The following is a 25,992-nucleotide window of genomic DNA, read 5'->3' on the forward strand; positions in this document are numbered from 1 at the left end:
ACAGGAAGTGAAGTTCATGTTTTTTGGGTATTTTTTTTTCCTCTTGAAAATTTCCAACCACTGTCAGGTTTAGTGTTGATTAAATTTCAAATAAGATGAGCAGTCCTAGTCTAAGGAGTTTAACCTTATCAAACTTCTTTTTAAATACATGTCATGATTGTTTCCAGCTAATTTTTCTACTTGTTAGGAATTACAACAATTGGCAAAGGGTGCATGCTAGAATAATAAGTGACTGTAGGGTTCTGTTTTGTTTTTTGTTTTTTCTTTTTGTTTGTTTTGTTTTTCAAGACATGGTTTCTCTGTGTTATAGCCCTGGCTATCCTGTACTTGCTTGGTAGAACAGGCTGGCTTCACACTCACAAAGGTCCACCTGCCTTTGCCTTCTGAGTGCTTAACAGCTGTGCCACCATCCTGGCTTGGCTCTGTTTTTTACCGTTGTGCCTTAGTGGCTGTTGGTGCCATTTGTTTTTTCTTTTTTTAATGGCTTTCTGAGGGTCTTTCTGTGTGACAGGCCTGGCTGTCCTGGAACTTGCTTTGTATGCCAGGCTGGTCTCAAACTCTCAATGATCTGCCTGTCTTTGCCTCCCAAGTGGGATTAAAGGTATGCGCCACCATGCCTGGCTGCTGTTTTTTTGTTTTTTGTTTTTTTTTGTTTGTTTGTTTTTGTTGTTGTTGTTTTGCTTTTTTTTTTTTTTTTTTTTTTTTGGTTTTTTTGGATTTGGTTTTTTCCGAGACAGGGTTTCTCTGTGTAGCCCTGGCTGTCCTAGAACTCACTCTGTAGACCAGGCTGGCCTCGAACTCAGAAATCCGCCTGCCTCTGCCTCCCAGAGTGCTGGGATTACAGGCGTGCACCACCACCGCCCAGCTTAAACTTTACTTTTTCCTTCTTTTTTACTGGCTTCTTTTTCTTTTAATAAATTACTTCCATATTGTGCTTTTCCCTTAGAACATTTGCACCAGTGTGGGATGTGTTCAAAACATCTACAGAGAAATTAGCAAATTGTCATTTGGATCTTGTTAGAAAATTACAGGAATTAATAAAGGAAGTTCAGAAGTATGGAGAGGAGCAAGTAAAATCTCATAAAAAGGTAACTTTATTTTTGTTGAAGGATTGAGTGGTTATATGTTTAGCGCATCATAGTTCATTTTATTGAACCATTTCTTATCAAACAGACTAAAGAAGAAGTTGCAGGGACTCTGGAAGCAGTCCAGGCCATTCAGAATATAACTCAGGCTCTCCAGAAGTCTAAGGAAAATTACAATGCCAAATGTGTAGAACAGGAGCGCCTGAAAAAGGAAGGAGCTACACAAAGAGAAATAGAAAAGGTAATTATAATAAAAATATCTCTAAAGTTTCCAAAGTACTTTTTTTGTATGTATGTATGTATGTGGTATGTATGTATGCATGTATGTGGTGTATGTAGAACACGTGCCTGCACATATGGAAGCCAGAGGCCACTGTCCTCCTCTGTACTCTCCCTTATTTTTTGAGGTAGGGCTTGTTACTGAACCTGGAGCTAACTGAGCTGGATTGACTAGGAGGCCATTGAGTCCCTGCAGTCAAGGGTCTCTAATTGCTTCAGTACCAGGATTGCAGAAGTACATCACCATGCCTGGCTTTTATATAGCTGCTTGGGACCTGATCCCAAGTCTTTTTGCTTCCAACTGAGCTATCTTCCCACCCTGATTACTTACTCAGTGGAAAACATAGCCAAGTAACTATAAGCTTTAGGTGTGTGTTGTTGCTGACTGACCAAAACTTATGTTGAATTTTAGTGGACCATAACCTTTTCTCCTACTCTGTTTTAATTGAAAGGAGGTATTTTTTTCTTTTCTTTCTGCTTTTTTTTTCTGTTTTGTTTTGTTTTGTTTTTTGAGATAAAATCTCTATGTTGTAACTTACTAGGGCTTTAAACTTAAGGGTCCAACTGCCAAAGGAGTGTGCCACCACAGCTTTTACCCTTCCCCTTAAAGCAATTTACCCTTTAGTTTTCTTATGCATATTTCATTTAGAAACAATTTTGAAATCTTTGTAAAATATTTAACAAACCAAACTGGAAAAAAAAAAAGGTAGTGGTATACAACTACTGCTTAGAGAATCAGTAGTTCATACTGAAGTTATAACTGAGGAAACTCAGTAGTCTTCAGTTTGAAATTAAGCATACTAAATAAATGTAGACTTAAGTACCAGAGAAAAAGAAAATGTGAAAAGCTAGGAGGCATTTTTCCCCTTGCATCTCTGAAATCAGAATGCACATTCTGTTAATGATTTTTATCTAATTGCTGTTGGTAACATGACATTTACTTCATTGCTTGTGTAAACTTGCTTATATGATTGGATAGCTGCATGGTAGCCCAGGTTAGCCTCAAACTGGCTATGTAGTAAAGGATGATCTTGAACTCGTGATTCTCCTGCCTTCCTGCCTCTACTTCCTGAGTCCTGGGACTTACGGTTCTGTACTACCACACTGTTTGTGCAATGTGGGGACAGAATCCAGGGCTTCACATGTGCTAGGCAAGAGCTCTACTACTTGAGTGAACTCTTTTTTTTTTTTTTTGAGACAGGGTTTCTCTGTGTAGCCCTGGCTGTCCTGGAACTCACTCTGTAGACCAGGCTGGCCTCGAACTCAGAAATCCGCCTGCCTCTGCCTCCCATCGAGTAAAAATTAATCTTATTCCTTTTAAGTAAAGACTTGAGTAACAAAACTATTTAGAATTCTAAAAGTTATGTGACGAAGATGAAATAACCCTCCAGGAGTGTAGTACTTCCATCTCTTAAATACCCATCTGATACAAGGGCTAATGTTGAGACATGATTGTTGTGGTTGTTTGAATATGCTTGGCCCAAGGAGTGGCACTGTTAGGAGGTATAGCCATGTTGGAGTAGGTGTGGCCTTGTTGAAGGAACTATGTCACTGGGGTGGGCTTTGAGACCCTCTTCCTAGCCATGTGGGAGCCAGTTTTCTCCTTTTAGCCTTTGGAACAAGATGTAGAACTCTCAGCTTCACCTATACCATGCATGCTGGATGCTGCCATGCTTCTATTGATGATAATGGACTAAATGGACCTGTAAGCCAGCCCCAATTAAATGTTCTTCTTATAAGAGTTGCCTTGGTCATGGTGTCTGTACTAGTTACCTAGTACAGATCTTCTGTGTGAAGAAGTACTGTACCTACAAAATAGTTGACTTATAACTATTAACTTACAATAGCATCAATCAGCATTGCTATTGTGAGAGGTCATTGCTACATTGTCTATAACAGCATATCTATTACTTGAAAAATTATTGAATTTCCAGTTTCTTAATATAATAAAAACAAATTTACAAGTTCATTTTAGCTTCATACTTCAGAATAGATTATTACTTTAATGAGTGATTTGCTTAAGTATATTTTGTGAGTGACTATTGGATTATGGTATAATACTTTGCATTGAGTAGTAAATAAATATTTTGGTTTCTAGCTTCTTGCTGTGCTATTACGTGATTAAAATCTAAATACATGTTATCCCATCTGTCTTCAAGAAGCTTCCCTTTTCTTAGAGAGCTAAAATACATTATTAAATAGCATAGAGCCAGAGATTAGAGAGAGGACAGAGTGATTTGTATAGAACATGTGAAAAGGAAAAATTATGGCTAGTTATATAGCTCAGTGGTAGAGCAACTGCTTAGCATTTTGTGTGTTTTCTTAATTTATTTTTATTTCATTTTAAAATATTTTCATATATTTTGAGCATATTTTCTTCTCCCCAACTCCTTCCAGATCCTACCTCCCTGCCCATATAACTCTCTCCCCACCTCTCTTTCTCTTTCCCTCTCTCTTAAAAGAAAGAAAGAAAATTAAACAGAAAACCTGTAAGACAAATAATGTCCAAATGAACAAAAAACCCACAAAACAGGGAGTCCATACTCCTGGGCATGGGTACTGCTCTGGAGGGGGCTTGATAATACCCAGTGACACTATTATCAGAGAAAACAGATTTGTTCCTTTGCCAGCAGGTATCAATTACAAGTAGTTTCTTGCTTAAGAGTGGGACCTGATGTCCAAATCCCCTTCTTAGTTTTGGGACTCTGTCTGGGTCACATTCTTTAGGGATGGGCAATTCTGTGCAAGTCAGTACTTAGACATGCCTTTGTATAACAACGAAATTTAATAATGTATATTTTTTATGTTATTCCTTGTTAGAAACATAGCTGTTAACAGTTATTTATAAATTTGTCTATGTGCCAGATGCTATCATAAGCATTACATTTTTTTTCAGTCAGAAGATAATGTGCTAGAATAAGTCCTCTTATTTATGTGAGTTTCAAAGTTATTAGTGTGGCAGCAAACATCTTTACTTGCTGGACCATGACGGTCTCACTAGCTCCTAAGCATTTTATCTAATTATATTTGGATAACTATTACAACCTTAAAAAATATCTTGTATTATTTCTGTTTTAGGAGTAAGAGAGCAGTGTAAAACTCAAAGATTGTATATTAGGGGGAAGTAAATGGTAGATCCAGAATTTTAATTAATTTTCTTCTGGCTCCAGGCCAGTTTTACTTACAGTCCATGGTGAAATGGCATCCTATATGTGCTTTAATTTAAGAAGGTGAAAAAGGAGCTGGAGAGATAGCTGGGAGTTAGAGTCTCAGCACCTATGTCAGACAGTTTCAGGGAATCTGACACCTTCTGGCCTCCCTGGATATTCACACACATGTAATAGACATATACATACCATAAATAAAAACAAAACTTTTTTTTAAAAAAGGCAGAAAAGCATATAACATGTGATTAGTATAATTTTTATTGAATTTTAGCGAACACAAGATTGTTTAAAGACCATGTGTCTCTCTTGCCAATCTTAACCCACAGCAAAGCTAGTTTTTCTGTTTCCAGTTCTTGTCCTGGAATACAGTTAAAGGTAATTATATATTGGCACTGATTGGCCCTAAAGAAATGTTATAAAACTTTCACTTGGTTCTTAGCATGACTTTAGACTCCTTGGAAGTATCTTTAGTCATCTAGACTAATTGATAGGTCCCCCACACCATAGTTTGGTGAAACTTACTTTGTTCTTACCAAGGATAGGTTTACCTAGCATATGCTGCTATTTGTTGCTCATCAGACTGTCATCAAGAATATGGAGATACTTCTGTATTGACACCCTACAGCTTGCCTTTAACCTTTGAACTCTAATTTTACAACCCATCTTTGTATGTCCAAATTGATCAACCTTTAGTCAGTAGGTATTTCTTTTTCCCTGCCACCCCCAAGGCTGGCCTGCTACTCCAGACCTTCTGCCTTGGCTTGGTGCTCCTGTTGCCCACAGCACTGTCTACAGCACTGCGGACTCTGTAGCTGTGTGTCTGGTACAGAGCTTCGTAGGATCTTTCTTCAGACTGTGTCTTACCCAAGGTTTATATTTATTTCTGTGGTTTTGTTACTTTCTGATTTCTATTTTTATGTTGGTTATTTTACAAAGTCCTTGAAGAAAAGATGTCTTATATAATTTCATGTTCCTTTCATTGTATTTCCTATTTTCACTAAGTAACTGATAAAATTAAAACTAAATCATTACGATAGTGGGTTTTTGTAAAAGAGTTCCTGAGAAATAGATAAATTAAAACAGGGCTGGAGATTTGGCTCAGCAGTTAAGAGCACTGACTGCTTTTCCAAAGGTCATGAGTTCAAATCCCAGCAACCACATGGTGGCTCAAAACCATCTGTAATGATGCCCTCTTCTGGTGTGTCTGAAGACAGTGTACTCGTACTCATATACATAAAATAAATAAATCTTTAAAAAAATTTAAAACAAATTTATTGGTTTACTGGAACATCCTAGAAACTGACAACTATCAGAGCAAACCAACTTTTTTTAATTTTGAGTTTGGTTTGTAGATACTTTTGTTGTTGTTTTGTTTTTTGGGTTTTATTTTTTGAGATAGTGTTTCTCTGAATAGCTTTAGCTGTCCTGGAACTCAAGCTGTATATAGACAAGATTGGCCTTGAACTCAGAAATCCTGCCTTAGCCTCCAGAGTACTGAGATTAAAGGCATGTACTGCCATCACCTGGCTAGTTTATAAACTTTAATTAGACATTAAATAGAATATGTGTTCATTAATGGAAGAGGAAGAAGACCAACCATTGTAGAAAAGTATGTCAGGTGCCTTTTGATTGGTGTACTTTTTTTTACATTGCTTCTTTACTAGTTTCTCACAACTGTTACTTATGGTTATAAAATCTTGCTCTGGGCTTTATATGTTTGAATTGTTTGAACATTCTATTAGAAAGAAGAGTCCATGTTTGATAACTGAATTATTATCTGCCTATTAAAAAAAAGAAGTGATGAAGACAGGCATTAAAGAATTAGTTTGTGTATCAAAACAACTCTTCAAAGTATTTTTAATTTGTTACTTCATATTACCTTACATTAAGAAAGAAAAATGGTTAATCTCAATTTAATATCCTTTTGGGGGTGGGCTAGAAAGCACCACATGGTCTTGCAAGGGACCCAGATCTGATTCCCAGCACTCATTGTGGTCCACAGCCATCTGTAACTCTGGTGTCTAGAGACAGTAGTGGTCTCCGAGAGCAATAGGTATGCATGTTGTTCACAGTCAGACATACATGAAGGCAACCATTAATATACATAAGTAAATACCTTTTTAAAAAATGCTTTTGTTTTGTTACAGGCAGCTGTTAAGTCTAAGAAAGCTACAGATACTTACAAACTTTATGTGGAAAAGTATGCATTAACAAAAGCTGATTTTGAGCAGAAGATGACAGAAACAGCCCAGGTTGGTATTTTTAAGGCTTTAAATTGAAGACAGGATGCTTATTTTTGTGGTCATTGGTTAAATAATAGGATTTTTGTTTAATTTTCTTAGAAAAATTTAAATGAACTGTTTGAGTACTGTGGTGATTTATATTGGCATCTTGTTTGGAATATTGAGGCCAACATGGCAGAGTACTAGGGCTTCTTTTTTTTTTGTTTTGTTTTTTGTTTTTTGTTTTGTTTTGGATTTGGTTTTTTCGAGACAGGGTTTCTCTGTGTAGCCCTGGATGTCCTGGAACTCACTCTGTAGACCAGGCTGGCCTTGAACTCAGAAATCTGCCTGACTAGGGCTTCTTATACCTTTTGTATACCTTCTTATATCTTTTGTATCACTGTGATCAGGCAGGTGAGAGAGGGCTGCGCTTACCTTGGCTCATGGTTTAGTGAGTCACAATAGAGAGGACAGAGAATGTGAGGCTGCTTTCCTACATCTTAGTGGATTGGGAAGCAGACGTTCAGTCTGCAAGTAGAGCCAGCCTAGACTCCCCAAGCCCTGTCCCTGTCTTCTATATCCAGCAGCTAGGCACATTTGTCCACAGGATTCCATGATGAAAGCAGTTAACCGACTGGAATCAAGTGTTCAAACACAGGAGTCTGTGATGAACATTTCACATTCTCACTATAACAGCGTCATATGAGTTTACTCAAATAAATAAGAGCTGTTTAAATATAATTGAGGAAAATGAAGGCTTTGGTAGATGGTGAAGACAATGCTGGTTGTCAGGCTTGAGTCTTGATTTTATGATTTTTGTGTAAGAAGAAAACTGTAAGATAGTACTGAAGATACAACAGAAAACAAAACAATGAAAAAGCTCTGTTCTCAATTTTTGTGGAGGAAGGTAGACAATGTGCTCTTTTAACTTGGGGTAATTTGGTGTTCTTTCAGTCCTAGTTGAAGGCCTATTTTAAGGTGGGTGCACTTGGTGAGTTCTACCTAATAACACTTCTACTCTCTTGTCTTCTTATGTTCTTAGCACTTAGCACCACTTAAGGCACCAGGAATTTAATTTCATTTAGTAGATAGCAGAGGACCCTGCAGATCACAGTGACTCACTGCTGCGTGCTTTTCATGTTGTGCTGTAGCTCTGGGCCTGAGGCTAATGATGGAGCTTTGGGAACATTTTAGATATCATTTCCGAGTGGCTGCACCATGGTGAAGTACACTGCTTCACTCCTGTTGTTTTCCACATGTACATTATATGAGGTCAGATACTTTGTTAATTCTTAATTTCTCAGCAGTTAAAGTAGTTTCTCTTTCTGGGGGGCATATATTAGATGTGAAAGAAGTCTTGATTATTCTGAAACTTTGCTAGTTCCTTTTTCCTTCTTCTCACTTGAGGAAATGAGACTTCCATCTCATAACCCAAAAGGTGTGTGTGTGTGAGTGCACGCGCACACACTCGTGTGGTGCACATGCATATTTGCAGGCACACACATCCATGCTTACTCATTTTGCCAAAGGCATTGTGCTAGATGCAGGCATATTCAGTACAGAGGATAGAGTCAGACGTGAAATCCATGCCTATAATAACAAGCTTCTAGGAAAGGGAATAATAAGAATAACCTAGAATTTAAACCAGGAGTTTGGAAGACTTGTTGTGGAGACATGAAATTTAGAACTGAGACTTGGGGCAGGCAAGTAAAGGCACTTGTTGCCTAACACCCAGAATTTAACCCCCAGAGCCCGTTTAGTAAAACAAGGGAATCTGTTCCTACAAGTTGTCATCTGACCTCTATATGAGCCATGGCACACCCCTCTCCTCAATACCACAGATAAATGTAAGCCATACAAATAAAGAAATAAAACAGAGACTTGAAACATGAGTAGAATGTAGGGCTTTGGGGCCATGAGCATGAAGTCCAGAAGTATAAAATAAAAAATAAATGGATGCTGTCTATATTCTACAAAGAAAAATGTAAATCTGAGAGGAATAAAGAGGATATAGTTAAAAGAAATGAGGTTAAGAAATTGGGTGAAGACTAGGATATACAAAGGATTAGTTGTTCTCTAAGAGCAGCTGGCAGCCTGGTAGCCACCTAAATTTTGTTGTAACATGATTGGATCTGTATTTTAAAAGTTAGCTGTGGCAGTTATGTGAAGAATGTATTATTCTAGCCCCAGAACAGATGAGTAGTCCAGTTTGGAAGTCAGCCTAATAGTCAGATGATAAGGGTGATGAGGGTCTTGTGGGTCATTTTGGAGGAGAGCTGCAAATGCTGTGGTTGCTAAGGATTAGGGAGGGAGAATTCTCAGGGATCTGAGACCACTTACAAATTTTGACTTGTCAAATTCGTGGATAAAGAGAAATGGGAGAGGTTTCATGAAGCACTTAGTTGGCGTGTGGCAAGCAGGTCATGGTGAGGTAGACAGCATGCTAACTCTGAGGTAGCAGATGCAGTTGTAGCACTGGATGCAGTGTTCCAGTTTCATAGACATAGTTTTGGATCCTTACAGTTTTGTAAGTCCAAATTTGTTTTGTCGTAAGTCTTTCAACAGCAAAACTTGATCAGAATCTACATGAAGCTGTTTATAATTTTAGCTTAGACTGAATGTACATGCTTTTGCTACAAATATTAATATTATTGATAAGCACAAGATTATACTGGTAACAGTATAAACTATGCTATATTCTTATAGTACCATGTGCATTTATTTTAAAAAGAAAAAAAAAGAATTCTAAAATGTACCTGGCCCCAAAGATTTTGGGTAAGAAATTATAATTTGAGCCTTTATAAAATAGTGTGAGTTCACAAAGCCATGATGACTTCATGTCTGTTTTGCATGGGGTTATTGAGAACTTGATAGAGGAAGAGAAGCTGAAACCCAAGTAAAAGCCAGAGAAAAAGAACTAGGATGTGTTATGTCAGCAAAGCCACAGATAATGATTGCAAAAGGGTCCGTCAGTTGTGTTATATGGAAAAACAATGCTTCCACAAGAAGGCTTTATTTCTATTAAGTGAGATTTCTAAAATAGTGACATTTGTGTTGTAAAGAAGGCTGTTATGGACTAGAGGAAATCCTGTTTTGTATTCTAAATCATTAAGAACATGTATTTATTATAAAGCAGTTACTATTGAGTGGTTAACTTTTCATTTCTACTAATTTTAGTTAATTATTTAAATTAGCATAGGGATTAAGATCTGCTGTTTTGTATTTTTTTTATTGTATTGATGTTACTTAATTTTTTTAAATTAAATAAATATTTTATAAGAGTTTCACTTGCATAGGCCAGAAGAGGGTATCAATACCCCTGGAACTGGAGTTACAGGCAGTTGGGAGCCACTCTGTAGGTGCTGAGAATTGAATATGGATCTTCTGGAATAGCAGCCAGTGCTCTACCTACTGAGCCATCTTTGTATCCCTTAAGTTTTGAAAAATTTATGTTTGTGTGTAGGGCACAGAACAGCTTGATGGAGTGGGATGTCTCCTGTCACTTTGTGTCCAACTCAGCTGTAATTTTATGAAAACACACACACACACACACACACACACACACACACGTTGTTTGTTTTGTTTGTGTTTGTTTTTTTAGACTCTGTTAGGCCGAGCTGGCCTCCAACTTGTGATTTGCCTCAGTCTCTTGAGTCCTGGTATTACAGGCTGGTATGGCCATGCCTCATCTTGATGTTACATTTCTTCCTCCCCTGAGAATCGGGGTTTCACTATGTAGCCCTAGCTCACTAGGAACTCACTATATAGACCAGGCTGCCATTGAACTCACAGAAACTCATCTGCCTTTGCCACCATAGTGCTTGGATTAATGATGTATACCAACTCATCATATACCAGTTGTATATGTAATTTTTTACATGCTAATATTTTAAAAGCACATTATATCTTTTTCTGCTTTCTCATTGCATTTTTTCAAAATAGCATTTTAATTATTTACTCTGCCATTTTCAAATGAACATTAACTTGGCTTGAACAAGTGTAGGCCACACTACTTGAGAAGAGAGAGATATATTTAATAATTCTTGTTAGTGTGTATTCCTCTTATATTTTTCTGTGTCTTTCTCTTTTTGATAGCTTATGTGGTATGTACTTAACACCCTGGAAACACACTGCTTAGTATTTTTATTTTTTCTCAAGATTAATTTTTTTAAATTATGTAATGTATGCCCATAGAGGCCAGAAGAGGGCATTGGATCCCCTGGAGCTGGAGTTACAGGCAGTTTAACTGCTGAACCACCTGTTGAGTCCTTGTGGTATACTAAGCTGGCCTCAAACTCCAGACCTTCTTTAGCCTGCAGCTGCCAGCTGCTACATACTACTAAATCGGATTCCCATTATTTCTTTCCTTTTTTTCATTTTTAAAGAAATTACTATTTATATGTGTGTATGTTTGGTGAATGTGTGTCATGTGTAGATATGTCTCAAGCTCGAAGAGGGTTTTAGATTCTCTGAAGTAGTAGTCACTAATTTTGAGTACTAACTTTAGTTAGCAATGTGTTTTTTCTATCTTAAAAGAAAACCCCGCAATCTCAGAATTGTATTTGATGTGCAATTTGATCTTCATGCGTGTCCCCTACAACTGGAGCAGGGGTAGGGGCTTACCCTGACTCTGTTGCTTGCCTGTGGGTCCTGTTCCCCTAATTGGACTGCCTTGTCTGGCCTCAGTGGGAGAGGATATACCTAGGCCTGTAGTGACTTGAGGTGCCAGGGTGGGTTGGTACCGAGGAGGGAACCTCCCCCTTCTAAGATGTGAAGGGTAAGGGTTGTGTGAGGAGTGACTGGGAAGAGAAGAGGGAATGTGCTTGCTTGGGATGTAAAGTGAATAAATAAACTTATGGTTAAAAGATTTTTTTTAAAAAAAAATGTTTCCGAATTACACATTGAGTTAAATGTGGATTCATGCTTCAAGATACTTCTGATTGGGGTCCAGGAGAGATGGCTTAGTAGTTAAGAGCACTGGCTGCTTTTCAGAGGACCTGGCTTTAAGTCTCAGTACTCACCAACATGTCAGCTCACAGCTATCTACAACTCTTGTTCCAGGGGATCTGACATCTCTTGACCTTTTCAGGCATAGCAGGTACATGATGCGCAGATATACAAGCAAGCAAAACGCTCATACACAAAAAATAAAAAAGGTGTTTCTGAGTAGTTAAAAACATACCTTATTTGGTAAAGCTATTTTAAAAAGGAATGAAAACACACTTTCCTTGGAAGTAGGGAGTCATCCATATGAAATGAATTATATGAGTCAGCTTAAGTATGTTTGGTTATATTTGTTTATTATAAAATATTTTGCTAATTTCTGACATTTAAGCTAAGGCTCATTTCTCTTTAAAATATTTTTTATTAGATGTATTTATTTTATGTAAGTATTTTGCCCGCATGTATGTATGTGTACCATTTGCATGGTGCCTGCAGAGGTCAAAAGGAGGAATAGATCTAGAGTTAGGGATGATTGTGAACTATCATGTGTGTGCTGGGAACTGAACCCTAGTCTAGTGCAAGATGATCCAGTGCTCTTGTAGAAGAATCATCCTCCTATTGGATGTTCCTCAAGTCTCTCCTTTAAAGGTTTGTTTTACTTATGTGTGTTCTGTATGTATGTTGGTGTCTGCCGAGATAAGCGGCTCAGATCCTCTGGAATTAGAGTTACAGGCTGTTATAAGTTGTCTGACTGGGTGCTGGAAACTGAACTTGGGCCTTCTGCAAAAGCTATATGTGCTCCTCAGCACTGAATCATCTCTAGCCTGGATCTCCTTCAATTTTTAAAGATAGTTCAGGACCTTGAGAAATATTATTAGCTTGGTCAGTATGAGTCACTTTATTATCTGTCAATAATAAATTGTTATCATCAATAACATTGATTGAAGCTTGGGAATTGTTAGAACAATTCTTCTAATATAGTTTTGTCATTATTGACCTATTTTTAACTGATTCACACAAACTAGATAATCCATATTAATGATTTCTGATCAAGTAACTCAGTGCTAATAAATTTGGGTATTAATGTGAGGAGAGATAATTTAATTTGATAACAAAAAAATTGGAAGTTTAGATCCATTCTTTAGAACTGATTTAATTTGAAAGAAAAAAAAAAGATGATTTGTGCAGTAGAGCTGACAGTTGTATTTTAGGGAAGGAGAAAACACTCAAAGGTTGTGAGATTGAAGTTTAGAAAATGCTGGGGTAAGCAAAGTCAAACAGATTGCAATATTTCAGTGTTGCTCGGGTTTTGACATGAGTTTTGCAAAGCAAGAGCAAATAGTGGTATTCTCTGGGAAATGCTATCACACCTGGGAAGGTTTCCTTCCCAACAGCATTCCTGCCTATCATGCTCCCCAGACATCCTGGAGACCCATGCTCTGGTATGTGTCCCCTCCCTAACCCAGTGTATCTCACCTTCCATGGAGAACTGTGGAGACGCAGACTCCAGTAACTTCCAGAGTTAGCAGGCGTGTGAGAGTCTGACAGGTTGTAGGCTCAGATTCAATGGTTAGGCTATGCTTGTCTAGCACCAGTTTTTAGTTTGGAAACTTTTCTCTGGTATTTGAAACACTGTTATCTTATGGATCTCCTTAATTTTTTAAAATCCTGATTGTAGAATTTAACTTGTACTATCTTTAGACTCTGAAAGTTTATATTTGCCTAAGAAAATGGGATAACAAAAAGTTATTAGATTCATTTGTCAAGAAGAAGCGTTTCAAACATAGTGCTTATTAGTTTAATTTAGTTACCTATATTGAAATGGTTTCTAAAACTTCTCTTGATTCCAGAGTATATGTTTGTATGTGTTTATATATATTTTATAATCAAAACTCTTAAATTTCAAACCCAGAAATTTCAAGATATTGAAGAAACTCATCTCATTCATATAAAGGAAATTATAGGATCCTTGTCCAGTGCTATAAAGGAAATTCATTTACAGATAGGCCAGGTAAATTTTTTACTTTATGTTAAAGTGTTTTATAAAATTTTATGTTCACTTATAGCTGTTTATTAAGTCTTTTATCACTTTGTTTGAAAATCATGCATATAATTGTTTTAGATGAATAAGTATTTACATTTTTTATTGATCACCAAACATGATAATTTTTTAATTATCATTACTAATTTTGTATGTGTTTGATTGCTTTCCATCTTTTTAAATTATTTATTTTATATACAGCATTCTGCTTGCATGTACGCCTGCAGGCCATCTCATCATAGATGGTTATAAGCCACCATGTGGTTGCTGGGAATTGAACTTAGGACCCTTGGAATTGGCAGCCAATCCATATATATATATATATATATATATATATATATATTTTTTTTTTTTTTTAATTTATTTAGTGTATGAGTGTCCTGATCTGCAGGCCAGAAGAGGGCATCAGATCCCCTTATAGATGGTAGTGAGCCAATGTGATTGCTGGGACTTTGAACTCAGGACCTCTGGAAGAGTAGCTAGTGCTCTTCTTAACCACTGAGCCAACTCACCAGCCCATCCCATTATTAGTTTTTTTGAGACAGGGTTTCTCTGTGTAGTTCTGGCTGTCCTAGAACTCACTCTGTAGATCAGGTCAGCCTCAAACTCAGATCCTCCTGCACTCTGCCTTCCAAGTGCTGGGATTAAAGGTGTGTGATGACCATTTATTATTTTTTTTAAGATATATTTTTACTGAATTTTAAAAAAAATGTGTGTGGATATGTACACATGACTGAAGGTGCTCAGAGGTGAGAGGTATCAGATTCCCCTGGAGTTGGAGCTGGTGTCTGTGAGCATCTTCAGTGGATGATGGGGTTGAACCCGGGGTTCTGGGAGAACAGTCACTAAGTCACCTCTCCAGCCCCAGTGTAAATTGTTTTACAGTAACTAAGCTATATAATTACATAGTTTCTATTTAACTATACTTATCAGTATGGTTAGCTATGTAGCTATATATATTATTATATTTATTATATTATATATTATTATATTTAATATATATTATATAATATATATTAAGCATCTATTTCTTTTTTTAAACATCTGTTTCTTAAATAGTTATATAGTCTTCATTAATTGAACATTACCAACTTCTAAATGCTTCTCTTTTCAAGTTTTAATACTTTTAAAGTTTAAGAGCTGAAACTTTAGTAATTAGATGACTTAAATGTGGAAGTGTTCAAGGTGTGTTTAATGATAATTTGGGGTGTAAGGAGAAATAGAAAATGCCTTTTTCTTTGTTATTAAAATGTAAATATTATGTTTATAAATTTTATTTATCATAATTCTGTCTCTAGAAAAATCAAAATGGCAGTAATCAGTGCCTACAGGGCAGTGTTTTGGGGAGAAGGTAAGCAGAAGCTGGTCTCCAGAAATCTGTCACATAGTTAGGAACAACATGGAGGATGAAAAAGAAATCGCTAGCTTTTTAAATTGCTTTGTAGTACGCTTCTGAATTAAAGTAAGAATGTAAAAATGAAACTCTTTATTCTCTTTTAATAGGTTCATGAAGAATTTATAAATAATATGGCTAATACTACAATTGAAAGTTTGATACAAAAATTTGCTGAGTCAAAAGGCACAGGGAAAGAAAGACCTGGTAAGATAAACGGCAAGGAAACAAATATTTGCCTTATTATTTTTTTATTAATTATATTGTTTATTTGCATTTTAAATGTTGTCCCCCTTCCTGGGCTCCCTTCTGCAAGCCCCTCTACTCCATTCCCCTCCCCCTTGCCTCTAAGAGGATGCTCACTCACCCCTAGCTACCCCCGCCTCACCTCTCTATTACCCTCTTTGCTGGGGCAGCAAGCCTCCACAGGACCAAGCACCTCCCTCGCATTGATGCTGGCTGGATAAGGCAGTCCTTACTGTTTTGTAAGACAGAACCTTACTGTGTAAGCATAGCCTGGCCCATGAGCTCCTTGCCTTAGTGTCTTGCACTCTTCACAGATTTGTATTTGATGTATGCATATGATAGGTGATTTTAGCTTTATGTCACATATTTGCCCTGAATAACATTTTTAAAATGTAAAATGGAGTGAGTCAAGCTTGAAAATGAGTCATGCTAGTTTGGTTTGTTTGTTTGTTTGTTTTAGATTTATTTTATATTTATGAGTGTTTTACGTACATGTCTATATGTATATTATTTGCGTGCCTAGTACTTGAGGAGACCAAAGAGGAAATGAAATCCCCTGAAATTGGAGTTCTGCATTGTTGTGAGCTGGTGCTGGGAATTCAAGATGGGTCTTCTATAAGAACAAGTGTTCTAAACCACTGAGCTATCTCTCTAGCCTCTAAGTTAAGGCATTTGTCACAGCCTTTTACTTAATAATTTAGCTCCTTAAAATGGTTATATAACCTTTACTTAATGAGTCTATTTTTAGTTTAAGTTTCTGAAAGGAGCGTTAACTACAGATACAGAAGGCCTGTTTAATCAAGAAAGATTGGAATAAAATATTGATCCTTTAGCACTAAGACCAGTATAGAACCTTTCTTAAAATGTGATGCCTTTTCTTTCCTCATTCACAGACATTTCTAGGGAATGTTTTTATTGAGTGGTAACTGCTGAGCATTAGGAATGCACCGATGATTGAATGAGTGTAGGAGTTCTGCTTCAGCTTTGTCACTAAATAACCCAGATTTTAAATTCTACTCCTTCCTCTTTTTTCTTTTTTTCCTTTTCCTTTTCTTTTCCCCTCCCTTTCCCCCACACCCACGCTCTCTCTTTCTAAGATAGGGTCTTAGTACCCTAGTGGTCCTGGTTGCCTGGTACTCAGTGTGTAGACCATGCTCATGGAGGTTTTTGTTTTTGCTTCTGCCTGCTGAGTACTGTGATAAAAGGCATGTGCTACCATGCCTGACATCCAAGACACGGTTACTCTGTGTAGCCCTGGCTGTCCTGGAACTCACTCTGTACCAGGCTGGCTTCAAACTCAGAAATCCTCCTGCCTCTGCCTCCTAAGTGCTGGGATTAAAGGCGTGTGCCACCACTGCCTGGCACATTTTTACTTTTTTGAAAAAGTTATATTGTGCTGGTATTTTAGTTTTACAGTTGGACTGAGAAGCTAAAGATATGCCTGTGTGAATATATGACAAAACTGGGTTCCACTTCCAGGATTCTTGATGCCAGGGCCAATAAGGAAAAATCTGGAACGAACCTAGTTATAGTTTCCTGAGTGTTATCATTGTTGGAAATTGATCAAGGTGTTCCAGAAATCTTACTATATTGTTTTTTATAACTATATAAAATATAATATGTACTTATATTTTATACATATGTGCATAATATATAAATATATAGCATAGTAATAAATATAATTTATAATTATATTGTATATGTACAATCATCTAAAAAAATTTTAAAAACGTAATTGAAGCCAAGATACTTGAATTGAAACCTAACCTAAACTTATAAGCATTACTTTATTCTTTAAGTCACAGATCTTCCAGAATACTATGTTTAAAAAAAAAAAAAAAACAACTTAAACAGGGCGGTGGTGGCACATGCCTGTAATCCCAGCACTCTGGGAGGCGGAGGCAGGCGGATTTCTGAGTTCGAGGCCAGCCTAGTCTACAGAGTGAGTTCCAGGACAGCCAGGGCTATACAGAGAAACCCTGTCTCCAAAAAAACCAAAAAAAAAAAAAAAAAAAGCTTGAAGTGGCTTGTCTTCAGACATGAAATCATAGAGTAATTGGGGTATTAGAATGTTATGCCAGCAGTTGTTCTGTCTCAGCCTCTGGAGTGCAGCCTCTAGAAACACTGCCATGCTTTGCCACGCTCAGGGTTTTGTTTTTGTTTTTTGTAAAGATTTATTTATTTTATATATGTGAGTACACTGTTGCTGTCTTCAGACACGCCAGAACAGCGCATCAGATCCCTTTACAGATGGTTGTGAGCTACCATGTAGTTGTTGAGAATTGAACTCTGGACCTCTGGAAGAGCAGACAGTGCTGGTGCTCTTAACCATTGAGTCATCTCTCCAGCCCCCCTCTACCCCCCTTTTTTTTTTTCAAAAATACCATTCTCAGCTTTGATTGGCATTTTTGATAGCTTTTTTGGGGGTAGGGGTTTGAGACATGGTTTCATTGGGTGATTCTTGATGTCCAAGAACTTACCCTGTAGACCAGACTGGCTTCCAACTCAAGAGAAATCCTCCTGCCGCCTCCTCCAGAGTATTGGGATTAAAGGTATGGCCACTGTCCAGCTCCATTTTTAAAAGCATTTAATTTTTTTCTTTTGATGTAATTTTTTGTTGTTGTTGTTGTTGTTGTTCTTTTGAGACGGAGTCTCTCTGTAGTCCTAGATAGCCTCATAGCTATAAAACTCATAGAGATATGCCTGCCTTTGCCTCCCTAGGTCAGTGACTATGTCAGTTGAGAATCCAAATAGGAAAAAAAAATCAAACTTTGTTTGCCTATTGTTAGTACAATAATTTTAGAGAAGGTGTTTTTATGGCATAGAGCTAAAATAGTTTAGCTCTAGAAGTATCTGTTCAGAGCATATCAGATTATCAAATAAAACCTTTTAAAACTGGAATCAATGTATATATGTTTCAATTATAGGATATAATGTTATTATTTAAATAATAATTTGAAACATCAATTTAGTTTATAATTAGGTAAACTAGAAGGAAAATGTTATATAATCTGTCTTGTCTTGCACTCATAGGATTTTATTCCTTAATGAAAACTTTAAAATAATCTAGTCCAAAGCCATTTTTTAAACATAAACATTTTGGAACTTATGAAAACATGCTTCTAATTTCATTTCATACAGATATCCTTGTTTGCTTTCTGTTGCTATAATAAAGCACTTGACAAAAACTTGAGGAAAGAGTTTGTTTCAGATTACACTTTATAGTCCATTCTTAAGTCCATAGGGAACTTAAGACGGAAGCCTGGGCATAGGAACTGAAGCAGAGGCTCTGAATTCTTCTAAATTTAAATTACAATGACTGGATTCTTTGAATACTACAGCACCCTGTGGTCTGAGAGTCAGAAAGAAACAGCTGTTTTCTAATTTAGATCTCTATATTCTGTCTTTATCCTAGTGGCCCTAATCAGTCATATAGTTCACTTGCTTATAGGGTATGTATAAGACTGGTGCTGGTCTAGAACATGCTGTGTGGCCTAGGTTTTCAAACTCAGTCCTCTCGCTTCACCATCTGTGGTTCTGGATTAGTATACCACTATACCCAACTTGAGATTCATTTTTTGTTGTTGTTTTCTATTTTATAGTCATCTTGCTACTTTTACTGTCTGCTATTCATAAAAACTTAGTAACTACCAGTTATAAAAAGCACTAGCATAACTTTAAAAAATAAAGTTAATAGGCGTTGTAAATATCTTCAAACTATGTAATATATGAACAAAGGCTTTGTCGGAAAACTTATCTTTGATTTTATTAAATGACAAAGTAGGTTCGTAGCTTCTAGTTGAAAGTTCTTAAATTCAAAGCTATAGCTCTTTAAAAATAAAGATAAAAATAGGAGAAGCCTGAGAAAGGGTAGATGTTTAAAAAAAAAAAACAAAGAAAAAGGAAAAAATGAAATTCTTGTGATCAGAGTTCCTAAATGAGGTTAATATATTTAGATTCTGTAATATTTCAACTTCTATTCTAGGTATATTACTATAAATTAAAAGATAAAACAAATACTTTTTAAAAAATAGATGACAACCTGTTAGTCGTCTTTCTAGGTCCCTTGAAGATTTGGTAAAATGCCAACCTAGAGAACGTACCATCCCATGATGCTGCTTAGACTTCTTTTAAAGTTTATAAATTTTTGTTTTTAAAATCTTGCAAATAAATAAAGTTTCCTATACCAAAATTAACTAGAGCCTAAGTTTGTACAATTCTGAACTTCTATATAGTTGGAATAGGTATTTGGAATAGAACCTTTGTAGCTTAAATTTTAATCCTTTTAGCAGTGTAGCCACCACCAAAACCAAAAGTTCCATGACAGAATTAGAAGTAGAAAACTCGAAAAGTAATCAGTTGTATATCTTTTATGATCTAGATTTTTTTAATTGCTTTTAAATTAAGAGAAAATAAAGGAAAAAAAAATTTGAGCTAGGGTATCTTTGTGTGTAGCCCTGGCTGGAGGGAGGGAGGGAGAGAGGGGGGGAGAGAGAGAGAGAGGGGGGAGAGAGAGAGAGAGAGAGAGAGAGAGAGGGAGGGAGAGAGAGAGAAATATGAATGAGAGGAAGAGGGGGGAGGGGGAGGGAGGAAGAGAAGAGGAAGGAGGAAGGGAGAGAGGAGGAAGGAGGGATTTTGCTGCGCTTAGCATAATCCTTCCATCTCCTTCACATCATCCTCACCTCAGAGACCAATTAAGATAGCTGGGGATGGGACTTGAGGCAAGAGAGAAAAGATGCTTGAAAATGTATATTGAGCATAAATTTTCTTTCTAACGTTTTGTTGGTAAACTTTTGATATATGTTGAATATGGGAAGTGTTTTACAGTGAGGAACATGTATTCCACTTCATCAGACTTTGTGTCCACAGCATTTTACAACCTCACCAGTGAGGCAAGCGCTTAGGTTCTGCGTTGTTGGTATTTGTCAGGGCTTAGTTTTGTGCTGGATATGAATAAAGGCACTCTAGCAAGATTTTTGATCTGCAGTTCCCAAAGAGCTAACGTGGCACATCTTTTTGTGTTTTGACCATTTATAAGTTTTTTGTCAAAGAATTTCAGATCTTTTGGCCATTCTGAAAACTGGACTGAAAGACTTATTAATACTGAATATTTAAGCTGTATGCCAGATTCATATTTTGTGAAGTGTTTTTTCTTAGTTTGGATTTTTTAAAAAAATCTATTTGTCTGCCTGGTGTTCTCAGTATTGGGTCTCTTGGGTTACAGATTGTGAGCTGCCATGTGGGTACTGAGAATTGAAGCCAGGTGTTCTTGAAGAGCAGCCAGTGCTCTGAACCACTGAACCATCTCTCTTAGCCACTGGCGTGTTACTTTGAAAATCAAAGGTTAATTTTGATCAAATTCAGTTTATGGGACTTATATTTTATGCTTTTGATGGCATTTTTAACAATATTTTTTGTGTTACTAGGGATGGAATCCAGGGCCTATCACTACTAGGCAAGCTGTGGCACCACTGAGCTGCATTGCCCAGCCTTGTTTTTACTGGAACTCACTCTCTGGCCCAGACAGGTGTTGCCGTAGATCCCTTGCCTTGGCCTCTGACTAGCTGGGGTGTGAGCTTGCTTCCCCAGTGAGGCCAGTGTCCTAGGGAAGAGGTGCTTGTCTCTGTGCTCATAGGTGATAGTGCACGTCTTTCATCAAAGAAGGACAGCCAGGGCTGCATAGAGAAATCCTGTTTATAAAAACAAAGAACAAAAAATGGGAGCCGGGCAGTGGTGGCGCACGCCTGTAATCCTAGCACTCTGGGAGGCAGAGGTAGGCGGATTTCTGAGTTCGAGGACAGCCAGGGCTACACAGAAAAACCCTGTTTCAAAAAACAAAAACAAAAAAAATGGGGGTGGGTAGGGGTGGGGTAGTGTTTGTTGATTTCAGTATCACAGAGACTTTTTCCTAATTTTCTAGTTTTATTGTAGAAGTTTTATAGTTTTATAAGGACAAAGGGACAGTCTGGAAAGTTCCCATTGGTCATAGCTAGAATGACTTGAGCAAGTAGTAAGTAAGGAGTAGATTACATTGTAACCCCAAAGAGAATATCACTTGCTGCAATTTCGTACAGATACTGAAAATTTTTAGATAAATAATTAAAAGCTTTTTTCAAGATAAAAATGTATAAATCTTTTTTTTAATTGCATTTATTCACAGTGTGTGTTTGTACATGTACAACTTTAGGAGGTTGATTCTCTGCTTCTGTCGTGAGGGTCCTAGGAGTCTAACTCAGGTTGTCAGCCTTGGCAGTAAGCACCTTTTCCTGCTGAGCCATCTTTTCAGCCATTATTTCTAATTTTGATATTACTAATATTATTATTATCATTATTATTAATTTTTTGAGACAAGGTCTTATATAGCCCCGGCTGTCCTGGGGCCTTGCTGACCAGGCTGGTCTCACACTCAGAGATCTGCCTGTTTCTTTGTCTAGAGTGTTAAGATTAAAAGCTTGTACCACCACTCTATTATTTTTATTTTTAATTTAATTAGTTCCTGAATTTTTGAGATAAGCTTTTACTGTATACATTCCAGGCTGGCCTCAAATTACAGGCAACTCCTGCCTCAACTTTCCTAAGTAGTAGGATTACAAGTATGTGCCCCACATGTAAAAATAAGTAGTAGGATTATAAGTATGCTCCCCTATATGTAAAAATGATAGTATTTTCTTTTGTTCTGTTGTAACTCCCTATGTAGAACAGGCTGTTGAACCTCAGAGATCTGCTTGTCTCTGTCTCTTTTTCCTAAACTCTGGGATTAAAAGCATGTGCCAAAACACATGTGTCCAAAACACATAATTTTAACAGCCAAAATAACAGCAACAGTGACGACAACAGCAACAAATTAAATTTTTTAATACTTTGACAAAAATATGTGAGTAGAATAAAAAGAAAAGAAAAACACATAAAAACACATACAGAACTTCATTAATTATTAAGGATGTTTAAATTAAGAAAATAAATTATAAATCTGTCACCTTTGAAATTTTATTATCTAGTTTGAGGATTTTTTTAACCATTATATTTTAATGTTCCTCAGCTCATTTAGCTTTTATTAATTATTGAGAAACTGTAGCATTAAGTCAGGTGGATACTTGTTAGAATACAGAATCTTTAACCTGGAAGCCTTTAATTCCATCTTGGGAGGCAGAGGCAGGTGGATTTCTGCAGTCGAGACCAGTCTGGTTTACACAGAGTTACAAGACAGCCAAGGAAACATGGAGAAACCCTGTCTTGAAAAACAAACCAGGATTACAAACCCTATCCATACCGAATCAGAATATATATTTTAACATGTTCTCTGGTGGTTTGCATACAGGATAGCTGGAGAAGCCTTGTCTAGGCTTATAGAATAACAACCCCAGTGTCCTTTAGAACTGCACTTCTCTAATGTGATTCTTGAACCATCAAAATGCTGAGTCCTGAATGCCATCCCATACTTGAGATAGGATTTGCTGGGTTGGAGTCTAGAGCTATGTGGCTTGACACACCCTTCGGATGGTCATAACCTTGGGATCATTGGTTGAATAATGTTGCAGTAGGACTTTCTGATGGTCAGACAGGATTTTAAATTAGATTAAAGAAATTGTTTCCATAGGTTCTTTACTAAAATAGATATCCCTGATATCTGTAATTTCCAAATGGTTTAACAAAAGAGGAAGAGAAAAATGTATATGGATATATATAGAGAGAAAGCATACATGTCAAAAGATCATGTAAGCATTCCCCTTTCATATGTGATACAAATAAATGACCCTACATTCAAAATAAGTCACTAGCTAGGAACCAAGTGGTAGAGCTGTGAACACACGCACTGGGGTTGGTGCTCTTTCACTGTCAAGCTTGCCTGACTCTGCCACACCCAGGAGCAAGCTTGAAGATGAGTGTGAGACCCCTCTGTTTTTCTCCCTACCCAGTGTAGACATGTACATGCACACACATGCTCCTCCATTAGACTTGGACTGTGTGCTTGCATCCATGTTTTGCCTTGGCTCTACTTAAATCAACTACTCTTTAGTTGGAAATTTGTAGAATCCTACTTGAATTTGGATAGGATGACATATCGAGCTTAGAGTCATTTTTTTTAAGTTGTACTTTTTCATGGAAAACATTAATATTTTCTTTAATGTGCCATCAGATTTAGGTGGTTGTAAGCTACCACGAGTGCTAGGAACTGAGCCCTAGTTCTCTACAAGAACATTAAATGCTCTTAACCACTGTGCTATCTCTCCAGCCCCAGAAGGCAGTTTTTAATGTGAAAGTTGTAAATTTGCTGTGTTGCTGGTCTGAGATTTAGGATTAATTCCAAGGTAATGTGAACTGTTTAATATGTCTAAATATGCCATATTCAGCCTCATTCAACAAAAAATTTTGGTGGTTCAAGATTAAAAAGTTTGTTTTTCCTTTTGTAGTATTTCTTAAAAGTTGTGATTCAAATTAGTTTGGGTGTATTCATTAGGTTGATGGTTTTTTGTAGAAACAGTTTCTACTTTCTACTAAAGCATCGTATTTAAGATATTTTGTTTTGAATTACTCTTCGTTTGGGATTATTCTCTTATGAGTAGAATATACAGTGATGGTTTTAGAAAATGTGTGATGAAAAACATCAAGAGACAGAAGCAGTGGTTGTACATACTTTCATGTAAACTCAACTGCCCTGTGATGACCACACATGAAACTAAGTGCTAAGAGCAGCTACTTATCCTCACAACAGGATTGATTGAGCCTAAAGCAGTTGAAATTCCATTTGTAGAAAACTAGTAATTAAGACTCTTACTCTGGCTGTAGTACTATCAAAAACAAAAAACAAAAAACAAAAAACAAAAACCCAACAGCAACAACTGGTTTTATGATTAAATAGCATAATGACAGGTGATAAACTGCATTTGAGGGAAATGGTGAATAAACTGTCCTCTAGTGAAACAGTTGAGAAGTGACATGCTGCCATGAGGTCAGACTGCAGAGATGTGTCCAACTGAGCGAGCCGCTGGCCGCGAGCCAAGCCTGCGAAGCCAGGCAGTCATGTGCAGGAGCACGAGCCATTTCAAACAGGAAAATCTGAGGGTTGTTTTTTTGGTGAGGCGTCTATTCGTTGGAATTGTTGGCATTTCTCTTTTGTATAGTAGTATACATAGGTGGCACTCATAAACTCTTGTATGCATTCTGTGGTTTAATTTTATATTGCAAAAATGTCAGTTTTTGTAATTTCATTGGAAACTTATCTTTTTTTTAATTGATTTTGGTATGTGTATATAGAAAAGGTAAAGAAGAGAGTTGATCAAGATATGTCTATACCATGTCTAGTAAAAGTCTGTGAGGAAAGTAGGATTTAAAAATAATTGTTTTTTACTTTTAAAGGATACCTTTGTTATTTCCATATATGAAATCATCCATAAAATACCCGTTCTCTATACATTGCATTTAAGCATAATGTCTTGTTTTGTTTGGTGTTGCTGTTTTGCCTTTGTCTTTTCGTGGTCTAGAATAAGCTGGTCTCTTAGAGATTCTTACCTAGTCACTGAGTAAAATGAGGTGCTGGATATCTCTGGGAGATTTGTGTGTTATCACATTTCTGGTTGTCTTGTTTGAGTAAACCTTTTCTCAGTTATTTGACATATTACCATATTTTCTCAAGTTTCACTAGTACTTAGGAAAGCCTGTAATGTGTGGGTTGGTGACACTGAGACACTACATTCTTTGCAATTTATAGGGCAAAAGTTGCTAATTATGTGATGTGCATACTTAATTCCTTACCTTTACTGCCTGTCTTCATCTCATTGTAATGTTTTTTTTGTTTGTTTGTTTTGTTTTTTGTTTTTTTGTTTTTGTTTTGGATTTGGTTTTTTTTGAGACAGGGTTTCTTTGTATAGCCCTGGCTGTCCTGGAACTCACTTTTGTAGACCAGGCTGGCCTCGAACTCAGAAATCCACCTGCCTCTGCCTCCCAGAGTGCTGGGATTACAGGCGTGCGCCACCACCCCCTGGCATCTCATTGTAATGTTATCAGGTCTCTTAAAGATTCCAAGGACAGGCTCTAAGCCTTTTTATTAAAAATGATTTCTCAATGTACAGATCTAAAGTGTGAGTTTACATAATCTCCTTGCCTTTTTTTTCCCTTTTTAAGGCTGTTTGAATATAAGTGATAAATATTTTCTTGGTCACATGTCATAGAATAATGATGTAGAAATGAAGGTATTGGTAATTAATTAAGTGGCTAGGGCTTAATTAGCTCCTTTTGTGAACTATTTTAGTTATTCTGGGAATAAACAGTTGTACTCTGATTTGAACAGAAACAAGAACCAAAGAAAAATAAGCTTTAGATTTGTGATAAGAGAGAGGGAACATTTTGTCTATGTTTTTAAAACTTCTTACAGAGAAGTGTCTTGTATTATAATCAGGCCATCAACAAGAACTCTGGTAATCAGTTCGCACATAGTTATGGCTAAGTGTAGCATCTCAGAAGAAGTAAGGAAACCTATTATTCTCTCTTTAAGTCAGTTTCTATTTATAAATTTCTTAGTAATGAAGTAGGTTGCCATTCATAAATTAAATACATCATAAAGTATGCTGGACTTTTTAAAATTTAAGTATTAAAATCTCAGTTAACACAACATTTA

At 36.8% G+C, this 25,992-nt stretch overlaps 1 protein-coding gene across 3 annotated transcripts in view; it reads left to right on the plus strand.

Annotated features, from left to right (window-relative positions):
- Fcho2 (FCH and mu domain containing endocytic adaptor 2) overlaps positions 1–25,992 on the plus strand; it is a 105,956-nt gene that overhangs the window by 36,866 nt on the left and 43,098 nt on the right. For all 3 annotated transcript variants that reach the window (XM_052159974.1, XM_052159972.1, XM_052159973.1), the window contains 5 exons: positions 947–1,088; positions 1,174–1,326; positions 6,679–6,783; positions 13,610–13,708; positions 15,242–15,338. In XM_052159974.1, the coding sequence (XP_052015934.1) occupies positions 947–1,088; positions 1,174–1,326; positions 6,679–6,783; positions 13,610–13,708; positions 15,242–15,338 (596 nt within the window). The remainder of the gene's footprint in view (positions 1–946; positions 1,089–1,173; positions 1,327–6,678; positions 6,784–13,609; positions 13,709–15,241; positions 15,339–25,992) is intronic.

This window comes from Apodemus sylvaticus, chromosome 16, assembly GCF_947179515.1.
Source record: "Apodemus sylvaticus chromosome 16, mApoSyl1.1, whole genome shotgun sequence".
Taxonomy (NCBI): Eukaryota; Metazoa; Chordata; class Mammalia; order Rodentia; family Muridae; genus Apodemus; species Apodemus sylvaticus.